General features: G+C 50.1%; 2 protein-coding genes across 3 annotated transcripts in view; one reads left to right on the plus strand and one right to left on the minus strand.

Annotated features, from left to right (window-relative positions):
• Window positions 1-15,615, plus strand: part of wwox (WW domain containing oxidoreductase) — a 136,207-nt gene extending 120,592 nt beyond the window's left edge. The window contains exon 10 of one of the 2 annotated variants that reach the window (XM_035536297.1): window positions 15,356-15,615. In XM_035536297.1, coding sequence (XP_035392190.1) covers window positions 15,356-15,547 — 192 coding nt within the window. In that variant the 3' untranslated portion in view covers window positions 15,548-15,615. The remainder of the gene's footprint in view (window positions 1-15,355) is intronic. The other variant, XM_035536300.1, reaches the window with a different exon arrangement.
• Window positions 15,615-25,424, minus strand: part of mafb (v-maf avian musculoaponeurotic fibrosarcoma oncogene homolog b (paralog b)) — a 65,134-nt gene continuing 55,324 nt past the window's right edge. The window contains exon 3 of the mRNA XM_027001038.2: window positions 15,615-16,790. The gene's annotated coding sequence lies outside the window, so the exon portion shown is untranslated. The remainder of the gene's footprint in view (window positions 16,791-25,424) is intronic.

The following is a 25,424-nucleotide window of genomic DNA, read 5'->3' on the forward strand; positions in this document are numbered from 1 at the left end:
GTCTCAATGCCAAATGCCTGCGTAGACGTTTCCTCACCATCGGACGCCAATGAAATTGAGCACATTAATGGTTTACTGTGGTGGTTTACTGTGGTGGTTTACTGTGGTCGCTGGTTTTCCACAGCCCACGTTCCCCAGGCAGCTGCTCGTGGTGAGCTCTGCGGAGCTTGTCCACCTCCCTCAGGTGTGTTCCCATGAAGCCTCCGCCTGCCTCCCTCAGGTGTGTTCCCCCGTAGCCTCCACCTGCCTCCATCAGATGTGTTCCCCCGTAGCCTCCACCTGCCTCCCTAAGGTGTGTTCCCCCGTAGCCTCCACCTGCCTCCCTAAGGTGTGTTCCCCCGTAGCCTCCACCTGCCTCCATCAGATGTGTTCCCCCGTAGCCTCCACCTGCCTCCCTAAGGTGTGTTCCCCCGTAGCCTCCACCTGCCTCCCTAAGGTGTGTTCCCCCGTAGCCTCCACCTGCCTCCATCAGATGTGTTCCCCCGTAGCCTCCACCTGCCTCCCTAAGGTGTGTTCCCCCGTAGCCTCCACCTGCCTCCATCAGGTGTGTTCCCCCGTAGCCTCCGCCTCCCTCAGGTGTGTTCCCCCGTAGCCTCCACCTGCCTCCATCAGATGTGTTCCCCCGTAGCCTCCACCTGCCTCCCTAAGGTGTGTTCCCCCGTAGCCTCCACCTGCCTCCCTAAGGTGTGTTCCCCCGTAGCCTCCACCTGCCTCCATCAGATGTGTTCCCCCGTAGCCTCCACCTGCCTCCCTAAGGTGTGTTCCCCCGTAGCCTCCACCTGCCTCCATCAGGTGTGTTCCCCCGTAGCCTCCGCCTCCCTCAGGTGTGTTCCCCCGTAGCCTCCACCTGCCTCCATCAGATGTGTTCCCCCGTAGCCTCCACCTCCCTCAGGTGTGTTCCCCCGTAGCCTCCACCTGCCTCCATCAGGTGTGTTCCCCCGTAGCCTCCACCTGCCTCAGGTGTGTTCCCCCGTAGCCTCCACCTGCCTCCATCAGGTGTGTTCCCCCGTAGCCTCCACCTGCCTCCTCGGGTAGCAGAGCGGCAGGCTCGTGGTGGTGGAGAGAGACTTCACACAGAGCTTGTCTCAGAAACACCTGCACACATCAGAAGAGCACTGTGTTGTCAGATATAGCCTATTGTGCAATTCTGCCATGTTTGAGAGTTTGCTTAGGCTGGTGACGGGTACATGCTCAGCCGCGCACACACACACGCGCACACACGCACACACACACACACACACACACACACACACAGAGTCTCATCCAACTGCGATTCTTCTGCCTCAAGGTTCATGTATTTTTTTCATGATCTTGAATCATGAATAATAAATGTTCTTACTTTTGTGCCTTTTAATAGACTGTGATATCAACCAGGAAACTGACTGCTAAGCGTGCAGCAGTTTCTGTACTTCTGCTAGAGGGTGTCCGCGCCGGGGAGGAGGTGCCTGTGATCAATGACCCCTTAATTCAGGGATCTACACACCTGATCTGAATGAGCGTGGATTGCAGTCTGTGTAGTGGTGCACACGTAGTGGTGCGCACACAGAGGCACATGATAAGGTGTTTAAAGAGGAAACACTTATGTTACATTACACATAAATACTGTTAGTATTCCTAAAGCTGCTGCATGTAGAATAGAAGTGAGGCAGGAGTAGCTACCGTGAAAGCTTCTCTCTCTCTGTGTGTGTGTGCGTGCGCGCGTGCGTGCGTGCGCGCGCGCACGTGTATGCGTTTTTAATGTGTTTTGCGTACATGTATGTCTGAGCGCTCGGGTGTGTTTGTGAGCGAGCGAGCTGACACTGAAGGTGATCCACCTAGCAGTAACCTTCAGAGAGAGAGAAAAACGGCAGAAGAGAGGGAAAGTTTATTAAAATGAATTTGAGGAGTGGAGGGGCAGTGGCTGACAGCAGCATAATTAAATGTTGAGCGTCAGCAGTAATATATGCTGCACGGCGGGTGTGTGTGTGTGTGTGTGTGCGTGCGTGCGCGCGTGTGTGCGCGCGGCGGGGGGAGTTGACCAGGCTTGTCGGCTCAGGTCAGCAGGCCGGCAGGAGCAGATAAGGACAAAGCAGTGCCCGGCCCCTGTCGCTAGTGCAGACAGTTGTGGAGGTGGGGCGCACGCGTGAACGTGTGTGTGCCTGAAAACCTGCCCGCGGGAAGAAAACACTGCGCTTTTGTGCTAGTGTGCATACACGGGCATGGACAGGGCTTTGTCATGACAGCTGGATAATGCACAAGCCCGCACACGTTTCCTGTCTCGCTTGTCCCGCGTCCGTGTAAACACTGTTGCAGCTTCACCTGCGGATGACAGTGTGGCGTTAAGTGCCGTGCAGGAGCTCCGACTGGCTCCACACACTGACGTGGTTCGTTCGGGACATGCCGCCATAGCCAGGAAACCGCGGAGGTGTGTAATTGAGGCCAGGCCCGTGCGTGGATCCGTCTCTCTGTCCGAGGAGGCGACGGGTCCGTGGCTCATTGAATTCGGGCGTTGATGCACGTGGCCGTCATGTTTATGAACCTCCCTCTCCCCTTTCTCGGAGTCTAATTCCCATGAAAGGGAGGTGTATCGAGTGTGTTCACCAGGCTACAGCTGTTTAACATGTCGACGGAGCTCAGTGGACCTTCACTGCACGGTGCTTCCTTTCGTTCCACTGACCCCCCCATCCCCCCCCCCCCCACACACACACACACCCAGCAACCCAGTCTCACCAGTCCCCTCCCTGGCAACCCAGTCTCATTGTTTTGAGTTGTAATCTGTAAAATCATATTGCATGAATCTTATTCTCAAACAAACTGTGCCTTTATTAATGCACTCGGGACGGGTATTACCATGGAAGGCTGTCTGCACTTGGATGTGTGTGTGTGTGTGTGAGGTAATGTGTGAGGTAATGCTAGATCGCTGCAGCTGCTGGTTTATGTAATGGAGGAGGAAGCCGGACACCAGCACGTATACCTCATACCCAACACAAGGTATAGTCCACAGACGAACCGCAGCGACACAACACATCGCTGTCTGTGTGAGCAGCGAGCGCGAGAAAAACTCACGGGTGGGTGTGTGTGGACGTGGGTGTGTGTCCAGGGGAAGTAAAGTCCATTTAATTCACACGGCTGTGGCTGCGTTTTTAATACGAATGATAAATAAAAGGTTGAGGAAATTCTATATAACATTTTGCCTCCGGGCTTCTCTCTCTTGGTTCAGCGGTGGCCATGCCGGAGCCCGCGCTCTACTCTAAATGCAAAGCCTTTTTCTTCCAGAATGGGTCCAGCCGGCACCGGGGCGCCGCTCTCTGCAGACTGCTCGGTCCTACCGCTAGCCCCCTCATTACTCTTCCAGGGCAAAAAAAAGTGCTAAGTAGCACGACAAGCTCGGCTAGTCACGCCGGATCACTCTGTCAGAGCCGGCGCGCCCCGCTACCGGTCACCCCGCAACAAATAGCGAGCAGTGCTCCTCGTAGCAGGGGGGGTGAGGGAGAGAGGGAGAGAGAGAGAGAGAGAGAGAGAGAGAGAGAATGTGCTAGGGGTCATAACTCAGGCCCCACGCTTCATTCACTCTCCCCACTATTACCTTTTCCAGCAAGGTCACACTAATCAACTCAATTACCAGTCCTCTCCGACATTTTCATAATGTTTTCTGCTAGTTGCTCTCCTGTGAAAATGACACAGTCTTGGCAAATTAATATCATTACTATTCGCGCTTAATGGTGCAGCGCTACTTTTTTATTTAAGGCAGAGTCCACCAGCGACCTCCACCACCGTGGAACGAGTGGGGACAGACGGAGGGAGAGAGAGGGGAGAAAAGACCAAGCAAAAAGGGCAGAATGGCCTACTGTTTTACTCAATCGGAGGATCTTGTTTTTCTCAAAACTGTGTGACCAGTCTCGTGGCGTATTCTTTATTATGAATGTAGTGTTCATCGTTCATGCAGTCGCTTAATAGCACTAACTTCACCAAGTGCAGTCAAGATGTAGAGCTGCATTTCGTTTGAAGTTGACCTGTTCACAGACGGTGATAGCCAAGTGGCAGAGTATATAAGGAAGACGCGTGGGCCCAGGACAGTCCCCGCACTATTACGATTACTGTTGTTTTTTGATATACCATATCAAACACACCACTACGGTCCATCTGCTTCCATTTGATCAGTACTGTGTGAGATCACTTACAACTTTTACCAAAGCTATTTGTGTACTATGACCTAAACTGAAATATTTCCTAATTCGATTTGTCGGAGTAAACTGATTTCCCACCACTTGCTCTTTTTCAGGAACGTGTAGCCTGAAAATCGCACTGTAGGTGCTCACAACAGAAGCATCTGTGTTGCGTGGTTCTGGAAAGGATCCCGAGTTCTAGTTGTTTACTGCGTTTTAAACGTAAATTACAGTCAAATATTCGTTTGAAAAAAGAAAGCCGGATCCTAATTAATTTTACTAAAAGCATTTAGAGCTTTCCGTGGACGGTGGATTATTGGATCCAGCACACCGTTAACCAAATGTTGAATGCTGGAATATTAATTATTTTCTTCTTGAAAAGTAATGAAAAAGCCTCCCGTTTAATGAGGGTCCCTGTGGGTGGCTGACAGGGAGGTGTTAAAAAGACAGTAGTAGAGGATGAGCTCCTGGGGTTATCTGAGTTATCAGTAACAATCTCGGAGAAACGTGGCTGCCTTGGTGCTCACGTGTGCCTCTGTTCTGCCTTAATTGCGTATTAAACTCTGTTGTTTGCTCAGTGTAGGATTGAGCTCAAATACATAATGCATCACTGTAAACGTTACATTTATAATAACAGTGTCACCAGGTGGACCTTCATTTTGGGTTGAGACGGCAACGATGCATCTTTTAAAAGCACACTGTTTGGCTAGGCAGGCTGTAACGTATGCTTTACAACATTACTAAACATAATGATGTTTTATTACAGAAATTGGCAGTAATTTATGTTTTATTATGTGTGTGTCAGAGGGAGCCTTCACATTTGAGATCAAACAGTAGTTCTTTTCTGATTAATGCTGATTAGATTGTGTTTGGCACTGATAACAAACTGATAAACACGTATATGCACTTCTTGACATATTAGAAAAACAGCCAGTAACGAATGTTTTAGAAATTGGATACAAATTCATTTTTTGTAGTCTATGCAGAGACATTTAAAATGTACATTTTAGCAATAACAGTAAAAGTATTAGTCAAGTGGACAGTACAATGTGTGTGTGTGTGTGTGTGTGTGTGTCCTGTGTGCGTGCGTGTGTGTGTGTGAGTGCCTGTTTGTGTGCATTGTGCGTGCGTGCGTGCGTGTGGTGTGTGTGTTTGTGTGTGTGTGTGTGTGTGTCTGTGCGTGCGTAGCGTGCGTGTGTGCGTGAGTGCCTGTTTGTGTGCATGTCCATGTGCGTGCGTGCGTTGCGTGTGTGTGTGTGTCTGTGTGTGTGTTTGTGTGCGTGCGTGCGTGCGTGTGTGTGTATACCTGTGTATACAGCCTTTGACAGACTTTTTGCTCTCAGCTTGGAGTGATAATGGCTTTATTATGGAAGACACCACATGAGGTACACTAATGAGAGATTCTGGAGTTTGTGTGAGTGAAGGAATTCTTCAGGATAGCCAGTGTAGTTTCCCAAGATAGGGAGCCTTTTGAGACCAATTAGAGTGGCAGGCACTATGGACAAGCTCACACCTGTCTGTGGCCCTATTATTATAGCAGTTGGTGGCCTGGGATAGGCTGATTAACCCAGCAGAGCTGGGCTGGGATAGGCCGGTTAACCCAGCAGGGCTGGGCTGGGATAGGCCGGTTAACCCAGCAGGGCTGGGCTGGGATAGGTTTAGCTAGACTAGTGCTCTGAGCTGCCGTATGAACATATTGACACTCCAGCCATAATGGTAATACTCCATTGACACTCTGTATTACCCCAGCTCTCTCTGTATTACCCCTGCTCACGTTGTATTACCCCAGCTCCCTCTGTATTACCCCAGCTCCCCCTGTATTACCCCAGCTCCCTCTGTATTACCTCGGCGCTCTCTGTATTACCCCAGCTCTCTCTGTATTACCCCAGCTCTCTCTGTATTACCCCAGCTTACTCTGTATTACCCCTGCTCACGTTGTATTACGCCGGCTCCCTCTGTATTACCCCAGCTCCCTCTGTATTACCTCGGTGCTCTCTGTATTACCCCAGCACTCTCTGTGTTACCCCAGCACGCTTGTGTATGACCACAGAACCCTCGGTATTGGCCCGGCCCCCTTGGTGTGAGAGCTGTTAGTGGGGGCCGTTGCAGCTCTAAGTGGGCGTCTTTGCTGAACCCAGAGTCCTGCAGCGAGCGCCAACCCCATCACCCTCTCCCTCCCTCTCTCTCTCTCTCTCTCTCTCTCTCTCTCCTTTATTCTGGCGGCCCACCGTCATTACGGAGAGCAGAACTGAATAAGGAGGGTTAAATAGCTGTGCGTTTTTTCCTCCTTCAGAGATCTTTGAGTGCGGAGGAGCGCATGCCTAATAACCCACACCCCTCTCATGTTTTATTCAACCCCCTTTATATTAGAACACGGGCCGCTCCCACCACGTTAAAAAGAGCTCTAAGCCGATTTTCACATTCAGAAAAGCCCTTTTAAATCTCATCCCCATGCAAGAATTCTCCTCTTTTTACAACCACTTTTTAATGAATAGATGTCCAATAAGGGCTTTTATTGTCTTAGCATATGTTGCTTTTATTAGGTGAAAATAATTACGTTCTTCGGATCACCTCGGAAGTCCTTTCGGAAGATAAAAATGAGATAGTTTCACAGTGACTGCACAAGTCCTTCGGAGTTGGGTCGTTTTCCCCCTGGGTGCCTCATGTCCTAACACTTACCCCCACCCCCACGAGCACACACACCTACATTCACCCCTCCCCTTTGATTCTTCTCACCATCTTAGTCCCTTCTTCTGTTAGTCCCTCCCACTCAAAAGTGTGGCACTTGGTACTGACCCACACTTGATCTTATCAGACAGAGTGTGTGCGCGTGTGTGTGCGTGCGCGCGTGTGTGTGTGTGTGCGTCTGCGCGTGTGTGTGTGCGCGTGTGTGCGCGCGCGTGTGTGTGTGTGTGTGTGTGTGTGTGTGTGTGTGTGTGTGTGTGTGTGTGTGTGAGAGAGGGAGCTCATGACTGATAAATGATTGCAGCTGAACACTGTTCATGTCCTTGTCTGCTCTGACTTGTGCATCTTCTGCCTTTTTCCATTCAAGTTGCGCCATGTTTCTGTCTCTTTGGGACTAAGAACCAGAGATGAGCAAGACCACTCTCTCTTCCTCCCTCTCTCTCTCTCTCTCCCTCTCTCTCTTTCTTCCACTCTCTCTCCCTCTCTCTCCCACTCTCCCACTCTCTTTCTCCTACTCTCTCTCTCCACCTCTCTCTCTCCCTCCCTCCCTCCCTCTCTGTGTGTAATTAACTTTTACAGCTATAGTGTCTGTCTAAAGCCTTCTGCTTATTTCTTTTACTCGTTCATTACCTTTCTCTTGTTTCTCTCTCTCCTACTCTCTCTCTCCCTCCCTCCTTCTCTCCCTCCCTCTCTCCTTACCCCAACCCCGTCATTCTCAGCTATGACTTCATATATAGTGTCAGTTGGTCAAATGAAAATACACAAAATGACTTAGAATATTTTGGGTCCTTCCCACAATAAGCTTTTAAAGCAATAAAGCTTTTTATGGCAATATATATTTTGAAAAATAAAGACGATACATTTTTTCTTCTTATTGTTATTTATAGCAGTTGCAGTTGTTACTGCAGCTGTTTTTGTTGAAGGTTAAATGAAGGAAGCCATATGCGGACGTCAGTGGTGGCCGAGAGAGGTGAAGGGTGTGTGTGCGTGTGTGTGTGTGTGTGTGTGTGTGTGTGTGTGTGTGTGCGTGTGTCTCCGTGTACGGTCCTAGTCCCGAGAGAGGTGAGGTGTGTGGGTGTCTCCGTGTACGGTCCTAGTCCCGAGAGAGGTGAGATACGTGTGTGTCTCCGTGTACGGTCCTAGTCCCGGGGGAGGTGAGGTGTGTGTGTGTGTGTGTGTGCGTGTGTGTGTGTCTCTGTGTACAGTCCTAGTCCCGAGGGAATCAGGATCTGCACGGCTTCTCTGCGCCGAGCACCTCTTGAACACGGCCGTTATTACTCCCCCTTGAGAAAGTGAGAATGGCATTGTGGGAATGGGCCGGGCGCGCACTCGCACCTCAGGTGAACGAGGCTCTGGGGAGAGCGAGAGCGCCTTCCCTTTTCCCATTACACACGGCCCGGTGCCGTAATGAAGGCTGTTCTAATAGGATTTAATGCATGTGGTGGGGCGAGGTCCTGCTACCTTATGGCCCTGACAAAGGAATCCGAGAGTGTAATCACAGAGTTTCGTTTTAACAGCAGCCTCCACACGCATTGATCATCCCAGGTTCACGCAGGGGGGTGGAGAGAGAGAGAGAGAGAGAGAGAGAGAGACAGACAGAGGGGACAGTGCGGTAGCAGCACTTCACTCTTCCTCTGTTTACCCAGTCGCCGGCGCCTTCAAACAGAAAAACAGGCAGTCACGCGGCCGCCTGTGGAAGAGGCCTTCGGGTTTTTCCTTCCTTTCAGCGACCGGAGCAAAGGAGAGTAAATCTGTTCTTGGCCTTCGACTTGAATGAGGAGCAAACGGCGGGAGTAACTGTTCGTGAGCCCTTGCTCTGTCTGCCTTTTGGCCGGAGCGGTGGAGGCGGAGGTGCCGTTCTCCCGGGTTTGTTCTGCCAGCTTGTGTACGCTGCCGCGTTCCTTACGAGAGCTTGCGCCTCCCCCCACCCGGCCCCCCGCACTCCAAAAGAGCCATTACTCGTGTGTTTTGTTGGCTGAGGGCCACTGAAGGGCAGCATGCGTGCGTGCGTGCGTGCGTTTGCGTGTGTTTTGTGGTGTAAATCCCATCGCTGGCGGTTCATTGGGCAGACAGAATGGGCAGAGGGGTGTTTACCCTTTACCGAGCGTCCCTCTCCCGGCTGCCTGGAGCACGCTCAGATGGGCTGTCGCCTCGCACAGAACGCCGGCACCCGCTGCTAAGGTAAACAAAAAATAAGTGGAGCGACATCGAGGACAGGAGATGCGTCCAGGGCTGTTCATTCCGACTCATTGTGCGCCATGGTAACGGCAGACAGGGCTGAGGGGTGCTTAGGTAGAAAAACCGTGGACAGGCTATAAGGGTTAACTCTAACATCGCCAGGTCTGCAGGAAACGTTATCTACCACACATGGTCAAAAACATAATTAGAAGTGAACTGGAATGGTTTTCGTACAAACGGAGAAGCTGCGATTCTGCACTGGTGGTTTTCTCTTCCGAGTGTAACCTAGACGTTGGCTCCTGCTCAGCTAGCTGGCGTTCTTCATCGAGTAATCCTAGGAAGTCCGGAACTAGGCGTAATCTCTCTCCGGAAAACCAGCTCAGAGAGGTATTGTAGTTCCTCGTTCCCCCGAGCTCGATCTCAGGGCCCTGTACGTGTTTGTGGTGATGGTAGGCAGCTTACTGGCTCCCGGAGGTGCACAGGGTCAGGTTTACAGAGCGCTGAGCCCTCGGGTCGAGTGGAAGGGATGACGCAGCACACAGAGGGGCCCCGGGGACGCTGGCACAGCTGGCACAGCTGGCACTTCTGTGAGTGTTACTGGCAAACGAATGCGTGAGCAGGGAGAAGGTCTCGAGTCTAAGCTATGACTCGCACACACACACACACAGAGCATCAAATGAGCCACAGTGTGAGAATGGGGAGAAACACAACACACAACGTCTTGTTACAATGATTATTTATTAAATTTAAAATATCTTTAGCACAGATTAAAAATCAGACACCTCCAACTATCATGATTATCATGAATGAAAAATAAACATTCCTAAAAAACAGTCCCTCTGTCTTCACATGATACAACCTCTCCTTCATAGAATTGTCTTTCATCTTAATAAAAATGTACACTTCAATGCACAGGGCTGAGGCAAATTATAATACTTCAGGCTTTTCGTAAAGCAAGCCATTGCATGACTGCATGGTGCTATGGACTGAAACTAAAAGGTAAATGCTTACTATTGGCTTTTCAGCAAATGTATGTGTGTTTTTCTTCTTCTTATCTTTAGCCTTAAGTGCTTCTTATAAAATCAAAACAATTTCCATCCTCCCGTGTTTGAGTCTGGCACTTAGAAGCGAATACAGCAACATGTTAGCAAGTGTTGTTAATAACGCGCACGCACAATGCAGGAATTGCTGATCTGGCCAAACCTGTCAAAAAAAAAGCCCACAAATATTTCTCGTGTTATGTAGAAATTTTCCTCTTCTTCAAACGTGTTTTATTTTGTCATATTTAGTGTTTTTTCGTCGTAGCACATGCCAGAGGTGCTGCCGGCCTCACTGGACCCACTGGCCTTGGTCTCCACCAGGGTTTGCCTCAACCCTTGACCTTTTACAAATGTTCCACGAGTTTACAAGAATGCAACACGATGGGCATGAATCCACCACTTACAGTAGCTAAAAAACAAACCAAAATATTACATTTCCACATCTTTTTTTTTTTTCATGAACTGATAATTATTTGACAGATCAATTTTATTTTATTTTTTTTATTTTTTTTTATTTTATTTTTTTAGCACATGCCACATGAGACCTTGATTATAAAAGTACCTGAACTAACTGCTCCAGTGCCAGCATGCATAGCTCCGTGGTATGTACGCATATTTACAGTGATGAAGACGTGTCCGTGAGGGGTGGGCGTCTACCGTTCCTGGATGGTGACTGTTCGAGAGGTTTCACAAACCACCACCTCTCCACCCCCCACCGCATGCAGAGATGATGGTAACCGAACACAACCTTCTTACACGAGCAGTCAGGACAGCGCGTGACAGTGGGGATCAGTCTGCCCCCACTTCCGTCCGGACTACGATCTGCCCCCACCCCGGCACGAGCCGTGCTGCTCATGGGCATGATGGGTAACTTACATTATGTACAGTACATACAGACAGGGAGGTTAGTGCTTTTGCCTTCTGGGGCTTCGAGGTGGCTTATCACGATCCATCAAAGTACGTGAAGAATAGAAAATATCATTTATGGTGCCAGAGTTCTCAGAACCAATTCTGTCACCCGCAAAAGTCTTTAAAAAACAAATGAAACACACCCATATTTATTGCAAACTCAAGCTGCTAATTTTTTTTGATATTTTCACATGAGGTTTAGAACAAATGTATATATTTAAAAAAAATAAAAATAAAGCCCAGTACTGGAAGACTTGAGCAGACCCTCAGAAACAATCGCAGGCAGGTTTATTGCGAGAGCTTAAAGCTTAAGTGTGAGATTTGAAGAGAGGTCTCTCTCCTTCTGCTTCTGTCTGTCTGTTTCGCTTTTACTTCCGAGTTTGTGTTTGATCTTCTGTTGACTGGCTTTGGTTTGTTATCGGTATTGCTGCGTTACCGAAATGCGTTTCCTTATGTGATCAGATTTAAAGACAAATAAAATAACCCTCTTTATCGTAACAGATGCTTGCCATGAGCACACACAGATAAAACGACAGCAAAAACATCTACGTTTTCAACTTTTTACACAAATGTACACCGAGCACTTGAAAACCACCCTCCGCCACCATCTCTCCCTCCCTCTCTCTCTCCCTCGCTCTCTCTCTCCCTCCCTCTCTCTCTCCCTCCCTCTCTCTCTCCCTCCCTCTCTTTGCTAAACAGGGCTGCGTGTGATAAATGGCACCAGCGGTGGCTCTGCATGTTAATGCGATGTCTCATAAAGCTTATCGCCCCAGAGGGGTCACCAAGGTCAAGTGGGTGTGAGGCTGAGCAGTGAGATAGCACTCCCCTCATTCCGCCTGACAGTGGAGCCTCACCTCACACACGGCTTCACACAGACCTAGGACTCTTACAAAAAATTTTTTTTTTTTTTTTTTGGGGGGGGGGGGGGGGGGATTCGGATGCTGCTGATTCGAAAGATTCGGATGTTGAGGGGAATTTGAGAGGCACAGATAGGAACACAGAGTTCCTGAACTAAGCTAAAGCCCAGATGAGCGATTCTCCATCAGACTGTGGTGTGAGGCTCGGCCCGTCGGCCTTTAACGTCTTCTGCTTTCCAAGCCGTGCTGGAGATGGCCAGCCAAGCGCCGGGAACAGTGTGGCAAGCAGTGCTTTAGCCGTGAGCCGCCGTGGCTGCAGTTTTCCTGCTTATTTCTGCTTCTCGGTAAAGCCTAAAGACGCCTGCACAGATGCGCAGAGCTGGCTGAGGCCAGGCTGAAACTACAAACCCCCTCCCCCCACCCGGGAACCAATGTGTGGTGTGAAGAAGAGAGGCATGAAGGGGTGGTTTATTAACTTCCTCTGAGCCCTTCCTACACGCTGACAAATGGCCCCGTGGAACGGTACGACGCTCTCTTATTACTTGCGCCCGCTTCCTTTAATCCAAAACAAGATTTTCCGGGCAGGCCGCACGTGCGCTAAAGAGCTTGATGAAGTGGCCTCGTCTGCGCACCGTGTAAATATTTGGCCGCACGGGGACAGAGGAGGAAGGGTGACTGAAGAAGAGGCGATGGAGACAGCCACACGAGATGACGGGGCGCAGCGGGACGCGCCCGGATGGATGGGAACTCCCACGGCCTGCATTCAGCCCTGCCATTGGCCCATCCGTCTCCCTGGACTTCTGTCAGCTCATTAATGATTCTCAGGCTTTAGTCCAGCGTTGAGTAAATAAAACTGTCCCCAGACTTTGCTGTAAGATGCTAACTTTCAGACCGGAGCCTGTTTTACTCCTTTTCTTCCAGCTTTTCGAACTTAAGTTGAAAGAAGGCAGCACCTTCTGCATATCACGTTATTAAATGTAATTACTAGATGAGGAAGTGCTGTCAGGCCCAGCTCTGCACTTTGAGTAATGTGCCTGGATGTGCTAGCAAAGATTGAGTGACATTTGTGTCCTTTCATATTTCCACCTTCAAATGTGTATTAACTTATCACTCCCAAAGCAGGGAAGACTCAGAAAGATGCTTCCTTTTGATGTCATGTTTATTGACGCACTAACCAAAGGAACGTGCGACATCTGCGTACTTCAAAAGGTATTTGGATAGACATGCACGCGTGTGCACACACACACACACACACACACACACACACACACACACAGCTTGCAGGAAGAAAGCCAGTGCCGTAGCCAGAAATTTGGTGAGCAAACTTCATTCCCTCCTCCTGAGCTAAATGTTGAGTGTGTGTGTGTGTGTGTGTGTGTGTGTGTGTGTGTGTGTGTGTGTGTGTGTGTGTGTGTGTGTGTGTGTCTAACGAGTACTCTGTCACAGGCTTCACCAGCTCGGGCTACAGCTGTTGATTTTGTCCGCTTAAATGAGGCTGAGTCTTTGTACTACGTGTGTGTGTGTGTGTGTGTGTGTGTGGTGTATGGGTATGCGTGCACATGTGTGCGAGCGAACACACAAGCTGGCGTTTAAAGAGCCGGGCATCAGACGGCATTCCTCTCAATGCCTGCCAGCCGACTGCCGAGCAGAGCTGGCGCGGGCTTTTCAGAAGCCTGGGCTGCACCCGGCACCCAGCGCCATGTGAAGATAAAGAACAGGCCCATTTCATGTGTCTCCTATAGAAGTCAATTTCCTGCCGGAGCTGCCTGTGAAGCGACAGTGCCGGCTCTCCTCATCGAGGGGACGCCGTGAAGAGTCGGGGGGTGGGGGGGGGGGGGTGTCTGAGCGCGGCATCTGCTTGGAGTCCCCCCCCCCCCCCCCCCCCCCCAGTCCAGACCTGTGGTCCGGTCAGACTCTCCCATGTAATTAGTCCACTACAGCCCGTGGAAGCAGTTTTTGTATACATGCTTAAGAGTGGTCAACATTGTCAATGACGTCTGGGCTAGCGGAAAGCAGACTGGCTGTCATAAAGAAGAGGAGATCTAGAGGACTGATCTGAAGTCAGACTCCACGCTTGCATCTGTCTTAAAAGGAGAGGGGTGAGATGTAAAGGACTGATCTGAAGTCAGACTCCACTCCTACACATCTGTCATGTCTAGTCCAAACGTGCATTGAGTACAAGTTATTCAGGAAAACATTTAACAGAAAATGTCATAACAACATCGAATTTGTCTTAATTTGTCGACTACTTACTGTTTTGCTGCCATTTAACATCTTAAAACTAAAAAGTTACAGTGGCACTGGTATCGTTACCCTTCAGAGAACTTGTCACCCTCGCACACATAGCAGCCTTGCATGTATCCTTGTTGTGCACCTAAAATGGCTAAAGGAGATATTTATGAGATTACATATAGGAGAATCACTTGCATAGGGACGTGAACGAGTTACAAGGAGAATAAATGAAAACCCAAGATAAAGGCTGGTCTCAGACACTTCCCACAGTACCACACAGCAGCGACTCTGAGTGGGGTTTGTGTGTTACAGACGCGTTACAGAAGGACCCATCTTGTATGTTACAGAAGCGTTTAAGGATTGAGTTTGTGTTACAGAAGCATCAGGGTGTACTGCAGCATAGACTTGGTGGTGGTGTTTTGTTTTTGTTTTTTAAATATTGTTTTGTTTCATTTTACCTGTCAGTGCTGTGTGTGTGTGTGTGTGTGTGTGTGTGTTCAGAGATGCCTTTTTCAGCAGTACAAGTCTTTAACTGAGTAATGTATAGAAATCCTCTGCTACATGATGCATGGACAGTTGGCCAGTTTTCTCCGGACTGCGCCAGACGTTACCTCAAAGCACAAAGCTCCTCTTATGTACAGTGTACACATCTGTACTGTGTGTATGTGTGCGTGTGTGTGTGTGTGTGTGTGTGTAACCTGCCAGTAAAGCCTGCCAAATCCCCTCACTTATCCCGACTTTCCTGCTTGGGCGTAAAGAAGAAAACAGCGAGTGTGTAGTAGGATTCATTTTTGTTATCGTCATGTCTTGCTTCTTCCGTCAGCCACCCGACCCCGAAGGACGTGGACAGCCACAAACCTTAAAACGCCTTTACAGAATTCCTCGCCATTATCCAACCTTAGAGGAGCTTCGTGTGGGCTAGGGTTTGTCAGTCATCTACAGGACAGCATGCAGGTTCTCACGGCCATGTGTTGTGGGTACAGTGAAGTTAGGAAGTCTGTATGTACACACTCACAGCCGTTGTCCTTGGATTGTGAGTCCGGTCTCCGCTGCGGTGGCTAGCCGTCCGCTTCAACGGTCTTATTCTCCAACCCCAGACATTATGGGAGGCCGGAAGTCTCCCTCTTAGCCTGCTATTGTTCTAGAATGTTCTGTTGATGTTGTGGCGGTCCAGGGACCAATGCCGACGTCTCTGGAAAACTGTCCTGCGTGCGTCCCCTTTGTTGTTCCGGTGTGTTCTTGCTCCCCCCTGTTTTTGTTGAGATATGTGTTCTGACATCACGCTTGCTGTTGCCTTGTGTTTCCGCAGCAACAGGGCGCGGCCACGACGGTGTACTGCGCGGTGGCGGAGGAGCTGGAGGGTCTCGGGGGGATGTACTTCAACAACTGCTTCCGCTGCGTGCCCTCTGCGCAGGCCCAGGATGCTGCTGCCGCCCTCCACCTGTGGGAGCTAAGCGAGAAGCTGGTCCGCGAGAGAAGCACCGCCCCTCAGACACTGTGACCGCCCCCAACCCCGCCCAGGCCATCACGGAGTGTTCCACCAGCGGGGGGGGGGGGGGGGGGGGGGACTCTCTCTCTCTCTCTCTCTTTTTTAAAATGATTAGAAAGAGAGAGAGAGAGAGAGAGAGAGAGAGAGAAACAAAAAGGAATAGAGTAGTCTGTGTGATACTGTACAAAAAGCTGCCAAGTCCAGCCACATGGAGGATCCTGGTGGTTGCTGCTCTGCACGGATGTGGTCGCGTACCACAGCCAGCACGGCGCCTGCCCGAGCAGAGACGGGGGCGCAGTCGGCGTTTGGCACCGCTCCTCCCAGGAACTACCGGGCCGTGGCATCCTCTCGCGTTCCACCTGCGCACCCATTCCAGCTGGCTCATGAATACTGTACACCGCTCTCCGAACAAGTGTAGGCTAGCACCACGTGTTCCATGTAGGGGCTTTTCTGGTAAATATGCTCTGAGAAAGAAAATGCCGTGTTAAAGGTGAATCTCCATGGTGCACTCTGCACTAATGTTCACCACAACCTTTGGAATTGAGTTGTTGTTATTGTCCATTGAATCTATAGGTTGACATGAGTAAATAAATGCTGTACCAAAATTACGATGTGGCGGAAACGTATGTTTGTAGTTTTCTATTTACAGACATGACCACTGAAACATCCTAAGAATCTGCCTGTTTAGATATGCTGTACAATGTTATACATTACATTGGGTGCAGAACTAATGAGCTTATGTTTCTGAATATTATTATAATTCGTAATCCTATCTGCCTCCAGATCGCAGCTAGGCTCATCTTTTACAAAATGCTATGCTAATGCTAATTACAATGAAGCAGCAACTCTGAGGACAACAGGAGCGCCCATGCTGCCTGAGGGCAAAAAGTCTCGCAGTCTTACGAAATTTCAGCTGGAATTTCTCTCTTTGAGCTCGTCTTTTTTTTTTCTTTTTCTTTTTAAAATAATTGTCCTTTTAGTTTGGAGAATGTTGGTGTCGTTCCCCCTGTATATGGTGGTGTTGGTCATTTCCCCTGGAGACGGCAGCCCGTGCGGAGACCTGTTGATTTAAGGAGGGGGCAGGTCGGCACTGGAGACTGAACAATGGCACCAGGATTGGTCTTTTTACACCTGCTGTGTTCTTCCTCTTCTTCCTCTGTTTTATAAGGGGATTGGACTTTGGAGAGGTTGTGCTTTGGGGCAGTCTTGGTGCCATGGGTCAGTCTAAGCCAGACGCATTCCAGAGTTACAGGACCTGGAGAGAGAGAGATGAACAAAGACTGATTATAGCTTTCTTCAGTATCATCTTGTGTTGATTGTGTACTCTGTCAACGTTCACAAAGAATCTGTCGGAATTATCATAGACAATAGCGACTGGATTACAGGCGCATGCGCGTGACGTCACGAGAAAAGATACCAACATCAAATCTCACCACATCCTAACTTTTACAGTTGTAGCTTTTCCTAAGAATTAGCTTGTGCAAATTCCTAGGAAATTCCTGTAAACTCGTGTTCAATTTCTTTTCTTAGTTGAACGTCCACATAAAAAGTGTTTTCAACAGTCTTCTGTTATTGAAAGTATGTCATGACTGGAGATGGTACAGAAGTGTCCATGGTGTGCTGCAAATCAGTATGCGCACACACACTTGAGTCTGTCGAAATATTGGATACAGTCTGAAATGTATTTTCATCCGCAAAATAAAGTGTGTGTGTGTGTGTGTGTGTGTGTGTGTGTGTGTGTGTGTGTGTGTGTGTGTATATATATATATATATATATATATATATATATATATATATATTATAAATAAAAATAAAAACGTGAAAATGTGGTTTAAGGTAACAGTGATCCAGGAGGTCCTGTAGTTTTAATGAAGCCAGTCCAGCACACCACACCCACGACCTTGCATAGCTGGACCTGGTTGTGAGCAGATCCTACAGTGCACAGGGACCTCCTTCAGTCTGTCATGTACGCACTCTGCAGTCATATTAGAAGTCACCTCCTAGCAGCGCTCTTATCACTGACAGCACAGGTAATTAAACTTTGCCTTGTTGATGGGCACTTCGGTGCAGAAGTCTCAGAAAGGCCTCGAGAGGGGGAAGAAGAAGAAGGAAAAACTGGAAAGCCTTACAGTGGAAGGCAGGGATTGTCCATCGCATTGCTTCGGTCGGTCACAACTCAGAGGGCTGAGCCGCTCAGACAGCGAGCAGGCCCCAGCGCAGGGGCCTGTGTGTTTAGCGCCGCTCTGACCATGACCCGGAGCAGCTCCATAAACAAACTGCCTGTCACGTGCATTATTCGCTCCAGTAGAGTAATTGACACATCCAGAAACCAATCATACGGCAGAGCTGTCTTGCATTTTCGTGCTTGGGCAGCCAGTGGAATCGATAGCGCAGACAGCCGGGGAGGCAGGCCCAGGCCAGGGTACAGAGGAGCATGGACAGAGGAATTCCACACCGTAATGTCTGAATGCAGATGAAGCATCTTTTTTTGAAAAACAGCAACTGTAACCTGTTTCAGATGCAACTCATTGCCTGCTTGTGCATTTTTCACCATATCCTCAAGTTAAGCAACATGAAAAGGAACTGACTAAAGACCAAACACTCTCTCTGTGTGTGTGCGTGTGTTGTGTAATGTGCACTCAGGTTTCATGCCCCCTGAATGCACATGACCTATCTCTGTTGTCTCTCATTCACACACCCACACACACCCACCCACCACTGTACAAGGAAATTGTGATGCAATTTTGAACCAGTACAGAGACTGGCAGGGTTCTGACATCAGCCTCCCACCAGATGGCCAAGATGTTCTGATAAAAGCTGTGTGTGTGTGTGTTTGGTGGTTCTCGCTGTGGCCCAGTGAGAGATGAATAAATGTAATCTCTCAAATGAATAAATGAAATAAATCTTTATTTGCTTAATTTGTACATCCAGTATGTGTCAGGGTGGAGCTGGCCTCAGTGAATTCCTCTTCCCTGTTCTCTTCCTGTTTCTGTTTCTCTCTGCCTCTCTCCAGGGATGAGCTGGGATAGAGGCTGGAGAGGCAGTAAAAATGTCACTGTGTAATGAATGTGCTCAGGAGGGAGAGAGAGAGAGATGAAACTCTGCTTGTTTTTTGTCTGATATTGAGGGAGGCTGGCTAATGATGTGAGGCATGTAAACATGAGGTAGCACTAAAACGTGTGAGGAAGAGGGAGTGTGCTAGAGTGTGTGGGTGAGCGTCTGGGGAAGAGAGACTGGTGGAGTGTGTGGGTGAGCGTGTCAGGAAGAGGGAGTGTGTGGGGGGAAGAGAGTGCTAGAGTGTGTGTGGGTGCGCGTCTGGGGAAGAGAGACTGGTGGAGTGTGTGTGTGGGTGAGCGTGTCAGGAAGAGGGAGTGTGTGGGGGAAGAGAGTGCTAGAGTGTGTGGGTGAGCGTCTGGGGAAGAGAGACTGGTGGAGTGTGTGGGTGAGTGTCAGGAAGAGGGAGTGTGTGGGGGGAAGAGAGAGAGTGCTAGAGTGTGTGGGTGCGCGTCTGGGGAAGAGAGACTGGTGGAGTGTGTGGGTGAGTGTCAGGAAGAGGGAGTGTGTGGGGGGAAGAGAGAGTGCTAGAGTGTGTGTGGGTGCGCGTCTGGGGAAGAGAGACTGGTGGAGTGTGTGGGTGAGCGTGTCAGGAAGAGGGAGTGTGTGGGGGGAAGAGAGAGTGCTAGAGTGTGTGGGTGCGCGTCTGGGGAAGAGAGACTGGTGGAGTGTGTGGGTGAGTGTCAGGAAGAGGGAGTGTGTGGGGGAAGAGAGTGCTAGAGTGTGTGTGGGTGCGCGTCTGGGGAAGAGAGACTGGTGGAGTGTGTGTGTGGGTGAGCGTGTCAGGAAGAGGGAGTGTGTGGGGGGAAGAGAGTGCTAGAGTGTGTGGGTGAGCGTCTGGGGAAGAGAGACTGGTGGAGTGTGTGGGTGAGTGTCAGGAAGAGGGAGTGTGTGGGGGGAAGAGAGAGAGTGCTAGAGTGTGTGGGTGCGCGTCTGGGGAAGAGAGACTGGTGGAGTGTGTGGGTGAGTGTCAGGAAGAGGGAGTGTGTGGGGGGAAGAGAGAGTGCTAGAGTGTGTGTGGGTGCGCGTCTGGGGAAGAGAGACTGGTGGAGTGTGTGGGTGAGCGTGTCAGGAAGAGGAGTGTGTGGGGGGAAGAGAGTGCTAGAGTGTGTGTGGGTGCGCGTCTGGGGAAGAGAGACTGGTGGAGTGTGTGGGTGAGTGTCAGGAAGAGGGAGTGTGTGGGGGGAAGAGAGAGTGCTAGAGTGTGTGTGGGTGCGCGTCTGGGGAAGAGAGACTGGTGGAGTGTGTGGGTGAGTGTCAGGAAGAGGGAGTGTGTGGGGGGAAGAGAGAGTGCTAGAGTGTGTGGGTGCGCGTCTGGGGAAGAGGGAGACTGGTGGAGTGTGGGTGAGTGTGTCAGGAAGAGGGAGTGTGTGGGGGGAAGAGAGTGCTAGAGTGTGTGTGGGTGCGCGTCTGGGGAAGAGGGAGACTGGTGGAGTGTGTGGGTGAGTGTGTCAGGAAGAGGGAGTGTGTGGGGGGAAGAGAGAGAGTGCTACAGTGTGTGTGGGTGAGCGTCTGGGGAAGAGGGAGACTGGTGGAGTGTGTGGGTGAGTGTGTCAGGAAGAGGGAGTGTGTGGGGGGAAGAGAGAGTGCTAGAGTGTGTGTGGGTGCGCGTCTGGGGAAGAGGGAGACTGGTGGAGTGTGTGGGTGAGTGTGTCAGGAAGAGGGAGTGTGTGGGGGGAAGAGAGAGAGTGCTAGAGTGTGTGTGGGTGAACGTCTGGGGAAGAGAGACTGGTGGAGTGTGTGGGTGAGTGTGTCAGGAAGAGGGAGTGTGTGGGGGGAAGAGAGTGCTAGAGTGTGTGTGGGTGCGCGTCTGGGGAAGAGAGACTGGTGGAGTGTGTGTGTGGGTGAGCGTGTCAGGAAGAGGGAGTGTGTGGGGGAAGAGAGTGCTAGAGTGTGTGGGTGAGCGTCTGGGGAAGAGAGACTGGTGGAGTGTGTGGGTGAGTGTCAGGAAGAGGGAGTGTGTGGGGGGAAGAGAGAGAGTGCTAGAGTGTGTGGGTGCGCGTCTGGGGAAGACAGACTGGTGGAGTGTGTGGGTGAGTGTCAGGAAGAGGGAGTGTGTGGGGGGAAGAGAGAGTGCTAGAGTGTGTGTGGGTGCGCGTCTGGGGAAGAGAGACTGGTGGAGTGTGTGGGTGAGCGTGTCAGGAAGAGGGAGTGTGTGGGGGGAAGAGAGTGCTAGAGTGTGTGTGGGTGTGCGTCTGGGGAAGAGAGACTGGTGGAGTGTGTGGGTGAGTGTCAGGAAGAGGGAGTGTGTGGGGGGAAGAGAGAGTGCTAGAGTGTGTGTGGGTGCGCGTCTGGGGAAGAGAGACTGGTGGAGTGTGTGGGTGAGTGTCAGGAAGAGGGAGTGTGTGGGGGGAAGAGAGAGTGCTAGAGTGTGTGGGTGCGCGTCTGGGGAAGAGGGAGACTGGTGGAGTGTGGGTGAGTGTGTCAGGAAGAGGGAGTGTGTGGGGGGAAGAGAGTGCTAGAGTGTGTGTGGGTGCGCGTCTGGGGAAGAGGGAGACTGGTGGAGTGTGGGTGAGTGTGTCAGGAAGAGGGAGTGTGTGGGGGGAAGAGAGAGAGTGCTACAGTGTGTGTGGGTGAGCGTCTGGGGAAGAGGGAGACTGGTGGAGTGTGTGGGTGAGTGTGTCAGGAAGAGGGAGTGTGTGGGGGGAAGAGAGAGTGCTAGAGTGTGTGTGGGTGCGCGTCTGGGGAAGAGGGAGACTGGTGGAGTGTGTGGGTGAGTGTGTCAGGAAGAGGGAGTGTGTGGGGGGAAGAGAGAGAGTGCTAGAGTGTGTGTGGGTGAACGTCTGGGGAAGAGAGACTGGTGGAGTGTGTGGGTGAGTGTGTCAGGAAGAGGGAGTGTGTGGGGGGAAGAGAGAGTGCTAGAGTGTGTGTGGGTGCGCGTCTGGGGAAGAGAGACTGGTGGAGTGTGTGTGTGGGTGAGCGTGTCAGGAAGAGGGAGTGTGTGGGGGAAGAGAGTGCTAGAGTGTGTGGGTGAGCGTCTGGGGAAGAGAGACTGGTGGAGTGTGTGGGTGAGTGTGTCAGGAAGAGGGAGTGTGTGGGGGGAAGAGAGTGCTAGAGTGTGTGTGGGTGCGCGTCTGGGGAAGAGAGACTGGTGGAGTGTGTGTGTGGGTGAGCGTGTCAGGAAGAGGGAGTGTGTGGGGGGAAGAGAGAGTGCTAGAGTGTTTGTGGGTGTCCGAGGACAAGGTCAGATAAAGTGAGAACACACGTGGCATTTCAGAGCCAGGTGGCACACGGCGGATTGTTTACAAACGGCCTGAACACAGGAAACTTGTCCCACTGCTGGTGCACCAATCCCTCCGGCGCAAAAAAACCTCAACGGATCAACACTGGTTTGTACAGTAAGTTCCCTGCAGAACTACCCTGAACCAAGGTTAAAACATCACTTGACTTCCAAGATGAACCACTTACTAACGCGTACTACTCAGAACAAGGAGAAAACCAGAGTAAACAAATGGCAGTTTGTCACAGGTGACAGGGAGTCTAAGGAGGAGGCCTCTGTTTTCATGGCTAACAGTGAGACAGTCTCACTGTATAACCAACAGCAGTCGTCCAACCGCTGCCAGCTAGCAGAAAGTCCCGTTTTAACCAGCTGCGTCTAGGCACAGTATCTGGTACAGTAAGGACTGCTACACCCAGTCAGACAGATGAGAGTGAGGTTTAGCTGGAGATGAAGGCATGCTCTGCCACTGGTCTCGGTTACGAGGACCACAAGTGCAGTGGCTTTAGGAGGGGACTGCTGAGCAGATCTTGCATTTCTTCTGTCGCTTTGGCCATGCTGAGACTGGCTGCACGCGAAGGCTCGATACTCGGCCAAGTCCGAACAGCGCTTGGTGAACGGCTAAGGTTCCTGATTGATTGGCACAGGGAGCCAGACACCAACGACCACCCCGTTGGTCAATGGCGGCGGAGCCAGAGCCGGAGCCAGCCTGCAGAGGAGGTGTCGGAGCAGGGGGGCCTGGAGAAGCGACCCATCCCGGCTGACGCGGCTACTGCCCTGGGATCTGCCGCTAGGGCCAAGGCCTTCGAGGCCTTACAGGAGCGGTAAAGATTTCTTTTGTGGTTGAGGCAGTGAAGGATTCATGAGGGGATGGGGGGTTTTTTACTTCTTTTTTTTTTTCCTAGCGGAAACTGACAGTCCTCTGAGGTCTTCCCACAAAGCCCTATCGATCACCATATCCGAATCGTTTGATAGTTAATCAATACATTTCCTTTCAGTGCTGAGCAAGAAGAGAGGTGGCTGTTTTTCAGAGTCCAACCTTGAACCTGTGCGCAGTAAAGCCTCTTACACACACCCACACACACACCCACACACCCACCCATCTCCTTTAGTCCACTTGCAGCCCCCTGACATAATTCTAGCATATTACTGTAACTGTCCAAATATCTCCTAAAGCATCTGTCAGCTACATTTAGAAAAATAAAAAGTTCAGTGTTGAGAGTCTCAGTATGTAACCAACCGGTTGGCGTTAACCTGGCCGTGCTGTTCGGCGCAGAGCATGGAGAAAAGGTCACATGTGGCACTGAGAGGTAACAAACCCTATCACACACACACCTACGTGAGTCTGCATTGAGAAACCAAATCTCTGAGCACACGCCAAATCATCCCACATTTGGACAGACTCCCAATATGCACCTCACCTCTCATCTTTTTGTTTCAAGTGGAACTGGATTGAGTGAGTGTGTGTGAAGGGGATTATAACAGAATGAGCCACGCCAAAGCCGGCGTTAGTGCTTATTACAGACTGCCGTTAATGGCGAGCTGCTCTCTGACCTGTGGGGGGTCTCTCCTGCCCGGTCAGCCTGGGTCTTGTACACACAGGCTGCGCGGCCTTACTGGAGGCCAGGTGCTTAATATCTGCAGGTCATGGAGCGATTACAACACAGAAATTAGCTTTTAATTTCACTTTGTTGGCTCAGTATTACTGCTTTTTAAATATGATAATTAGCTGTAAAGAGGCCGGTCGACCTCTCTCCGTTCAGCGATACCCTGTGGCTTTGAACAATAGCCGCTTGTGGTGAAGTTGTGGCTTGGTTCTAACGGCCGTTCAAAGCTTTGAGACAGGCGGCTACAGCTACTCACCGCTCACTGCAGAGAGACGGGAGCTGAAAATAAAAAATGACTATTGTATTCTAGTATTTTTTAGTTTTATAGTGTTATTAGTGTTGTGGGAACAGTCACACTGAACACTGAGTAATAGCACAGAAGCTACAAAGAGGGAAACTACTGTGAATATATATGTGCGTACATTATGATGTTTACACTGGACCCCGGAAGCATATAATTTGGCTGATCGATAACGCCTACTACAAGTATATTTAGTGTATTATACTTGTGAAATTAATATTGGCTGTAGAAAAATAATTACGGCTTATTCTAAAAGTTTCACCGCCTTAGTGACCTGTGAAATGCCAAAGTCTGTAGATATTTTTAATGATTATAATCAATCCTATTGCTCTCTGAGGATACACTCAATAGATATGGGAGAGTGGGAAAATTTATCATCCAACTGCCAACCATAAACTGCCATCTCTCCAGCTCTGAAGATTAACATGTGATTAAAATGTAGGTCAATATTTATTAGGTGCTGTTATAAAGTCAATGTTAGTTCTGTGAAATTCGGTCGCTGACTCTAGCCAAGTTTATGACTTCGCTGATAGATTTTTAGGGTCATTGTACGTATTGACAATTTGTTAATGAGAAAAAAAAAATCTCAATTTTGCTCACTAAAGGAATCTGCATGTGCCACTGTACTGCTGCTGGTGCCTTCTGGAGCTGTGTGCATGAACGATATTTGCTGAATTCTGTGAAGGCGCGGGACTGGCTGGGCGCGGATCCGGCTAGTGTTCCTGCACTCCTTCTCCAAGCAAGACGAGCAATACATCCTTTCACTTTTGTTGTTGTTGTTGATCTTTTTTTGTCCTCCTGACGGTTGCGAGTGTGTTTGAGTGCAGGTGTGGCAGGTATTTGATGCGTCTGATGTCTTATGCGGTTTGGTTAAGCAAGCATATTTTATCCCCACTGTGATGTTCACGGACAAGGAGGCACATTAGGAAGATTAAAGTGTTTTGTTGGTGGTGCTGTTTTTGTTGTTTATGTATGGAACAAAAGTGACTAAAGTTTTACTGTGTGTGCAGGGACGTTGTTTTAGGAATTTGCCTCAGTTCTCACTTGTCACTGTAGGTGTAATATTCCAGGAAAAAAAAAAGGCTCAGGCTGTCGTTAGACAAAAAACCTCGGGAGCCCTGAGTTATTCCTTTCTTCCTTTATGAGGAGGGTGAGGAGTGAGGCAGAAAGGAGACGCGCTCTCCTACCTGCCTCAGCTTTCAGCCACCAGGAGAAAAGAGCACTTTGGCTGAAGCACAATTGCTCTCCTCTGTCTGGAGAGTCATCACAACAAGGGAGTGAGCGAGCGAGAGAGAGAGAGAGAGAGAGAGAGAGAGAGAGAGAGAGAGAGAGAGAGAGAGAGAGAGAGAGAGAGAGAGAGAGAGAGAGAGAGAGAGAGAGAGAGTCAGAATGAATGAGAGGAAACAGAACAGAAAGAAAGGAACCAGGGAAAAAGGAAAAAGTGGTCGGAAAACTGGGGATGGGAAAAAATGAGAGAATAAGAGAGTGGAGGAAGAGGACAGGGAGGGAGAGAGAGAGATGGAGAAGAAAGCGGATTTGTCGGCGCGCTTTAAAGGAAAAGGCTCAGCGCTAAAGGCTGAGGTGGCAGTAATGAAACATTCATAATCGGCACAGACACGCTCCAACGGACTCGCTGACACACTGTTTAACCAGCGCCACCACTCCAAGGTCACACACACACACACCCACACACCTGAGTGTGTGAGAACA

Source organism: Electrophorus electricus, chromosome 2 (assembly GCF_013358815.1).
Source record: "Electrophorus electricus isolate fEleEle1 chromosome 2, fEleEle1.pri, whole genome shotgun sequence".
In the NCBI taxonomy this organism is placed as follows: Eukaryota; Metazoa; Chordata; class Actinopteri; order Gymnotiformes; family Gymnotidae; genus Electrophorus; species Electrophorus electricus.